We start from the raw sequence: 7,650 nt of genomic DNA on the forward strand, positions 1-7,650 counted from the left end.
CCTCTGTCCTCTTTTCTCTACTCCTCCCCTCTCTCTGCCTCTCTCCTTCCTCCAGGAGCAAGGGAGTTGAGAATGGGAAACTGGGAGCAGGAGCCCGAGAAAGCCGGCTTCTGCGTTAAGCTGAGCCTCATGGACATGGTGATAGGGTGACCAGCTGTCCCTGTTTACCTGGCACTGGGGGTCTTTCCGGGAGACAGGACCTTCAGTGCTAACACTGGCAGAGTCTCTGTCTAACTGGACAGATGGGTCCCCCCAGTGAGTGATATGGAAGTATGTATATCTGTCCTGCCAATATGTATCAGGCTTTCTTTGATTTCCTCATAAGAAAATTATTTTCACACTAACAAGCCATGTGGGAGCGCTGTGTGAGGAGGAGACCTCTCTTCAATATTTACTGAGTGCCTAAAACAGATACAGTAGCTGCTGGGTGCCTAGGACAGAGGTGGCCAGGATCCAGGGAGGTGTCCTATCACTGGGCATTAGAGAAGAGGAAGGAAGCCAGTGCTTATCCAGGACCTACTATGTGCCAGACATCTGGCCAGGACTTTAATGTTATTCCTTTCAATCGCATAAAAACCCACCAAAGTAGGGTTGTTTTGGTTTGGTTTGGTGTTGGGTTTTTTGTTTGTTTTCACATGCGAGGACCCTGAGGCTCAGAGGAGTTAAGGAATTTGCTTAAGTTTTCTTAGTAGGAGGCAAACTTGAAATTGGAAAAGCCCTTCTGTTCAATGTGCACTCCAGAGAGTCCAAGGCATGGGATCGCGATGGCAATCTGAATCCTAGGGTAGATGTCTCTGACATGGCACAGCAGGCAGGAGAAAAGGCTGAGCTCCCAAAGGGAGGAAAGTTGCAGCGGCACTCCACCACCAGGCACATCCTGGAGCCTCCCCTTCCATCTCATCACCCTCGGTGCCCAGACGGGGCGGGAGCGAGGGAGCTGCAGGGGGCTCAGTTTGGGCTCTGCTCAGCCTTGGCTCCTAGACTGTGCCTGTGTCTGCGGGAAGGAGACGACTGCCCCAGGACCCGATGGGGAAGTTTCATGTGCCGCTGAGTCAGGGACACCAGGGAAACACAGACTGGGCCAGAGACCTGGAGCTGGGGACAGAGACAGCGGAGCAGCCTAAGCAGGGAGTGGGTGAGGCGGGGCTGGGGCAGGACTGCAGTTAGGGGAGAGATGTTTTGACATGAGGCTGGAACACAGGACTGCATCAGGGGCTCCTTCCCAGTGATTCAAAACCCCAGGTACCCACCCCCAGCTTAGGGGGCAACGCAGCCCCGTGTGGCCATGGCCAGAGGGGCTCCTGGGCTTCCACCTCTCTGAGGCCCAGGACAGAGAACCTGAGGATGTGGCCAACTTGTTTCCTCCTCTTCGGGGCAACCCACCCTCAGGGTAGTCTCCATCCCACTCTCCTCACTCCACCTCAGGTGGCATGTGTGTGTTGAAGAGAGAGATAAGGTTCCCTGAGCTGCCTTGGCTGTTCCCTGTGCCCCAAATACTCTTCCCCCCTTGCTTCCTCAAAGTGTTTCTCAAGTGGTTCCTTCTGAGTACTCTTCAGAACTGTATCATCCCCCGTGCCTTCTGCACTCCCCGTACTCCTAGCCATCTGACTGACTGACTTACTCTGTTTGTCTGCTCTCTTCCCACTAGAACATGGCTCTGTGCGGGCAGAAATCTTTGCTTGTTTTGTTCACTGTTGTGTCTCCAATGCCTAGACTAGTACCTGGCACAGAAAATATTTCTTGAATAAATATACAAATAAATGAGTAGGATTGAGCTAGAGGGAAGGACACCTTGAACGCCAAGTGAAAGTAGGATTTCCAGGCTCTGCGAGGGACTTTGGGTAAACCCTTTCCCTTTTGAGCCGCAGTTTTCCTTCCACAGGATAAGGGGCTTGCACCAGTAGTCCCCAGCTCTGGCTCGCTGCACTCTGTGACCCAATCCCTTGCCATTTCTCCGGAGGCGGAGTAACATGATAAAAGCTGACCTCTAGGTTTGCTAGAGGTTTGAGTCAGCTGGGAATTGGATGGACTTGAGGGCGGCGGAGGGAGGAAGGGGCCCTGGGGCAGGGGGCCCAGCAGTCATCCTAGGGAACTGATGGACAGGAGGCAGGAGGAGGCGAGGAGAGGGTGCTAGCGAAATTCCACAGGAGGAGGCAGCGCTTGGTAATCAGATCTCTGGGAGGGAGAGAGAAGAATAAAACGATTGGCCAGTTTGGAGCCTGTGGGAATGGAGGGACATGACATCCTAAGACCCTAGGCCCCAAGGAGCCAGACCTTTTATCTTTTCCTCATCTGAATTCACTCTCCTAGCCCTGTAGCAAAAGAGAAGACCTTCATGATGCCCTAAACCATTGCTTAAACATGAAGTCTTGGATTTATTTGTGAGAGTGTTTAATGTCCAATGTCCAGAAGTTGGTAGATGTCCTTCCCACCTCCCATGCACACACACACACACACACATGCACACACACACGCACAAATCCCTGCTTCCAGGGGCCAGGAGAAGCAGGGTACACGCAGAGTGGCCTTTTGCGAAAGCAGAACCAGGAGACTTGGTGGCCAAGGGGCGGGTGTGCAGCAGGCTGGGGTGGTCCGTGCAGACCGCTCCCGGGCCTCTCCTCCACCGTGGGTCCTCCTCTCACGTGTCTCTCAGCTCTGCAACAGACAGAGTACTCACTCGGCCCCTCTCAGCCCCACCTCACCAGCCCCCAGCCGCCACCGTGCTCGCCAAGCTCACCTGTCAAGGTTTGGAGCTGGTAACCTGGGTCATGGCCACAGTCCAGCCCCCTGGCATGGGGTGTCCTCCGTTTCTGCCCATGCCAGGCTGCAACCCAGAGAGCGCTGGCTGCCAGAAGCTTGCTGAGAAAGATGCAGGCCAGGAGGAAAAGGATGGAAATGGGTGGGAAGGGGCTCTCTTCAGAAAGGTTCCTTGGAGAAAAAAAGAGGACATGTGGGAGGCCATGAGGGGACCCACAGACTGGAATCTGCCCTCATAGAAGGAATGGGGAGACACCAGGAGCTCCGGGGGCTGAGGATATCTCCCCATCCAGCACCATCCCTGGATGAGGCTTTGCGGGGCTTGGGGGAGCCTGTAGCTAGGAGACCTGAGTTCCAGGCATGGATCTGCCTGCTGACTGCTTTTAAACAATTACCTCCCTTGCTGAGCAGTTTTCTGCATGATGGTGTAGTATGGTGTGTGTGTGTGTCTGCATGCACATGTGCACTTCATGGTTATACTCACAGTGTTTAAACACCAATCAAGAACCAGTCGGAACTGATTCTGGTCCCATCAGGGAAGCAGGGGTCTGAGGGTACCAGTTTTGTACTAAGATACTAAAAGTTTCATTGTTGCTGAATTGTGGAGGTGTCTGAGGGCTGCCAGGGGAAGGGGTGGGAGGCCGACCGTTCAGGAGTCTTGGAGCAGCAGCTACTTACAAACTGTTAGGGAAGTTTTGCAATATTTTAACAACTGGCACAGTCATACCAACACACACTGACTGGTTGGAGGGGTGTTTAGACAAGATCATATGCAGACACTTTAGTGTTCTAATTGCCTTGGAATTTGTACTCCTGGCACATGCCACCCCCCAGCTGCCACCCCATGCCTTGGCTCTGCAGGGTGGAGGTCTGCCCAGGGATTTTAGGAAAGACTTGTCACCTTACCTGGAGATGCTGTGCTCCACCTGGGCATCCTCAAAGCTCTCAGACTCCTCAGGGATCCAGAGATCTCCAGGGTCCTGGTAATTAAGGGGGTCTGTGGGAGACAGAGCCTGTGAGCTTCTAGCCCCCCTCCTTGATGCCACAGTGGGGAGAACCTCTCTGGGTGGGGTGAGGCTCTCTGGGACATGGCCCTGGGCGGATCAAGTTGTTAACCTCTCTGAGCCTCAGTTTCCTCACCTGTAAAGTGGGGCAATTAGGAACACCTTCTTAATAATAGTGTTGCAGGATACAGTGAAAGCATCCTGTGTAGTGCCCATCCCCTCACAGGAGCTCAGTAACTGCAACTCCCACCCTCCCATCACACAGGGTCTTTAGGAAGATCAAACGAAATAATGGGTGTTTTTGAAAGTCCTGTGTAAACAGTCAAGCTGCCTATACCAGCTATGGATTATTGTGATTGTTATTGTTATTCTTTTCCTGCTATCCTCTCGGGAGTCAGCTGAGCCTTAGACCCTGATAGGGCTGAAAATCTGTGTGTCCTCGCCCCCTACTCTCATGGAGGTAGGGTTTGGGGTCTAAGGCAGGCGGTGTCCCCTACCCTCCCCACCTTAGACAAATGTTACTTTCAACCTTCATTTCCATGATGAGGGGCCATGTTGGGGAGAGGAGTTGGACAAGGGGAGAGTCAGAAAAGGGATACGTAACCTCAGATCTGTTCTCCTTTGGGACACAATCACGTTCTGGGGACACAGACAGAAAGCTTTCCTGAAGGGCATCCCCTGTGCAAGCTCAGGGATGAGAAGGACCCCACCACTGCCCACCTCACCTAGTCAAGCCTAAAATGAGGATCCCAAGCAGTTAGCAGCAGGAGGCTGGGGCAACGACTGTCACCCCCAAGCACTTTTAACTCTGTCATGTCATTTGTGTCTCATGGGAGCCCTGTGGGGCCAGCAGCGCAGGCACCACCACCTCCATTTAAAGATGGGGAAATGGAGGCCCAGAGAGGAGAAGCACGTTGCCCAGGGTCACAGCAGTGTTCCTTTCTAGGGTTGTTTCTCTGTACCAGGTTGGTGCTTAATCTATGTTGGTAGGTCCATTGGGTGGTTGGGTGAAGGAATAGATGAATATCCTCCTACTCCTTAAGGACCACCTCAGTGCTCACGTCCTAACCAGATGCCAACTGGATAACGCTGTTTGGGGGAAGCAGGACCACAGCTAGCTCATAAGGCGCCTTGTGCAAATTAGAGACCTGTACCCTTCCTGCACGTGATGCAGTCCTCCACCAGGGAGCACAGCCTGGAGAGAGACAGCAGGGGTGGACTGTGACCCCCTCGTGCAGTTAGCAACCTGCACAACCATCCACAGTGACCCTGAGGTGACCCTGAGTTGTGGGGTGGGGAGGGACAAGACCCACACTGTGGGATTTCCCAGGGTCCCCGAAAGCCCCGAGGGTGGTCCTGTGCTCAGACACTAAAGATGACCCCAGACCCAAGGGCAGGCCGCGCTGCAGTCAGCTGCCCACTCACCAGCCAGCACCTCCACCAGGACCTTCCTGAGGGTGTCGGCCTCGCTACCATGGAGACTCTGGCACTGATAGAGGCCAGCGTCGTGGGCTTGAAGATTCCTCAGCGTAATGGTGAGTGTGCCACCCAGGGCATCGTCCGTGATGGCCGTGCTCCCATTGTACCTCTTCAGGAAAGACAGCAGCCACGAGGGGTGAGTGCTGACCACCTGCTGACACAGGCCCTCTTCACCCAGCTGGCGGCACCAGGCTTTGCGTCTCCCCCAGTGCTTCAAGAAGTTGTAGGGGCAGGAGACCCTCAGGGACCGGCCTGCCATGCCCTGGAACACCGTGGTGTTGTGGGCTCGAGATAGCTCTGGGGAGGAGACATTCATTCACTTACCAAGTGTTTATTGAACACCTACTATGTTCAATGAACAGAAGAGACAGAAATCCTGCACTTAAGGAACTCAGGCCTTTACACAGGTTGGGAGAAGGTGACATAACCCAGGTATGTGTTTATAGGAAGCTGAAAACCAGGAAACCCGGGTCCTGGATCTGGCTTTATCACCATTGGTCTTGCTGGACATCTTTAGAGAAATAACTGACCCTCTCTGGGCCTATTTCCAGAGACATTTGGTCTTGAAGTTCCCTCCAGTCCTAGTCCGCTCATGTTCTTCCTGTCACATGAAATCAAGCCCTCCCCTCTCCCACTCCATCTCAAGAGAGCAGGGCCAGTGGCCCTCTCAGGCCTGGGCCTGGTCCCCCGTGGGGCTGGGCACCCCCTCCCCACGCCCACCATCCTTGCTTACTTTGCAGCTGCCCACGCTCATACCAGCACTGCATTCTCCTCTTTCTGACCTTTAGCTTCCAGCTTCCCTATTTCTGTGCCTTTGTTCCCCTTTCAAGAGGGATGCGTCTCAGAACTATTTTGGGAGAGACATGAGGCTGCTATTTTAGGGACCCTCCTTGGGGTGGGCTTAGAGTGCCAGTCTATTGCCAGGGCAGGGGCTATAAGAGAATCACCCAGTGCCCTCTGCCTTAGCCTCCCCTCTCTTCAACTACATCTTCAACCACATGGTGACAGAGACTTGTAAAAAGGATTGGGGAGCTGGTGACCTGTCTTTTGTAACCAGAGAGACCTGGTGAGCAGTGCCCCCTCCATACTACCCAGACCATCCCTCTGCCTTTGGGCAGGCCAACGCATCCCCCTTCCCCTACTCCACCTCCAGCCAAGAAGCTCCAGCTCCATTGGAACAGTCTCTCCTCTCACCCAGGTATGTCTATTGCTCTGGGAGAGCAAGAGGCACCCTTCCCCAACGAGAAAAGGCCGTCATGTGCAAGAACCTGGGGTGCCAATCCCCCCAGCTCAATCACAAAATCTTTAGCCCCTTCACCTCCCATCCAGGGCTGAGGACAAGAGGACCTTCAGAGCACGGGAGGGACACCCCAAAGATGCAGATTGCCAGTACCAGGTTCTTTTCTCCCTCCCATGCTGCTACTCTTCTGGGACTAGTTAAGTGGTTCATAATTTTAGGGGCTCTTACCAGTGCCCCCCAAAACTTCCCCCAACTAATAGCTAGTGCCTGAGATGCCACCATCAGAACTCCTTCCCTTTCTAGATGTCCGAATCCACCAGCCTCTGACACTTCCGTGTACATGAAGAATCTGATGCTGGGGAGAGAGGGAGATGATGAAGAATATGGGGCACAGTGAGAAGAGGGGGTGCAGGACATGCCGAGAATTTCAGCCATCTTCACACTTTGGCCCAGTGCTCCCTACCCACCCATGCACTTGCCATATACTCAAGGAAGGAGAGGGAAAGGAGGCAGCGGAGGGAGGGAATCCTACCTGTGACAAAGAGCAAGATGAGCAGCCCAAGAGGCTCCATGTCACCCTTCCCTTGTGGAGGACAGACGCAGGGTGCCTTGTGCAAGATCTCGTCTTTCCCTTGAACTGCAGAAAGGAGAGGGTCAGGCTCGTCGGGCACTGCCCACAGGAACTGGCTACTGGAGGTTGAGCAATCAGCAGGACTGGGATCTGACTTTATGATTCAAGGAGGGGGAGTAGGGTGGGGGAGGAGAGGAGAGGAGGAGCCACCACTGCAGCCCAGCAGCGGGGTGCTAAGGATCCCAGACCTCCAAGAGGACAGCCCACTGTCCTGCCTGTACCAGCCTTCTCAGTTGTTTAGAAGACTACCGTTTCTCCATTCAGTTGCCTTAGTATCTTTATTGAAGATCACTTGACATGTAGGTCTACTTCTTGACTGTCTACTCTGTTCCATTGATCTATGTGTCTATCCTTTTACCAATATCACCCCATCTTGACTACTCTCTGTAGCTTTATAACAAGTCTTGAAATCAGGTGATGTGAGTAATCCAACTACATTGTTCCTTTTCAAAATGGTTTTAGCTGTTCTAGTAACATTGCTATGTAAATTTTAGACACTGTATGTCAATTTCTCCCCCTTACACTCTCCCCAAAGCCTG

General features: G+C 53.4%; 1 protein-coding gene across 1 annotated transcript; it reads right to left on the reverse strand.

Annotated features, from left to right (window-relative positions):
• Window positions 1-2,447: 2,447 nt before the first annotated feature.
• LOC309813578 (triggering receptor expressed on myeloid cells 2-like) lies at window positions 2,448-7,052 on the reverse strand (the record flags this gene model as incomplete). The annotated part of the gene is made up of 5 exons (XM_082638564.1): window positions 2,448-2,655; window positions 2,738-2,928; window positions 3,664-3,754; window positions 5,187-5,537; window positions 7,013-7,052. 5 exons carry the CDS (start codon window positions 7,050-7,052, stop codon window positions 2,639-2,641), a joined length of 690 nt encoding a protein of 229 aa, XP_082494690.1. The 3' UTR covers window positions 2,448-2,638.
• Window positions 7,053-7,650: the final 598 nt, after the last annotated feature.

Source organism: Mesoplodon mirus (genome assembly GCF_964341445.2).
Source record: "Mesoplodon mirus genome assembly, chromosome: 12".
NCBI classification, from domain to species: Eukaryota; Metazoa; Chordata; class Mammalia; order Artiodactyla; family Ziphiidae; genus Mesoplodon; species Mesoplodon mirus.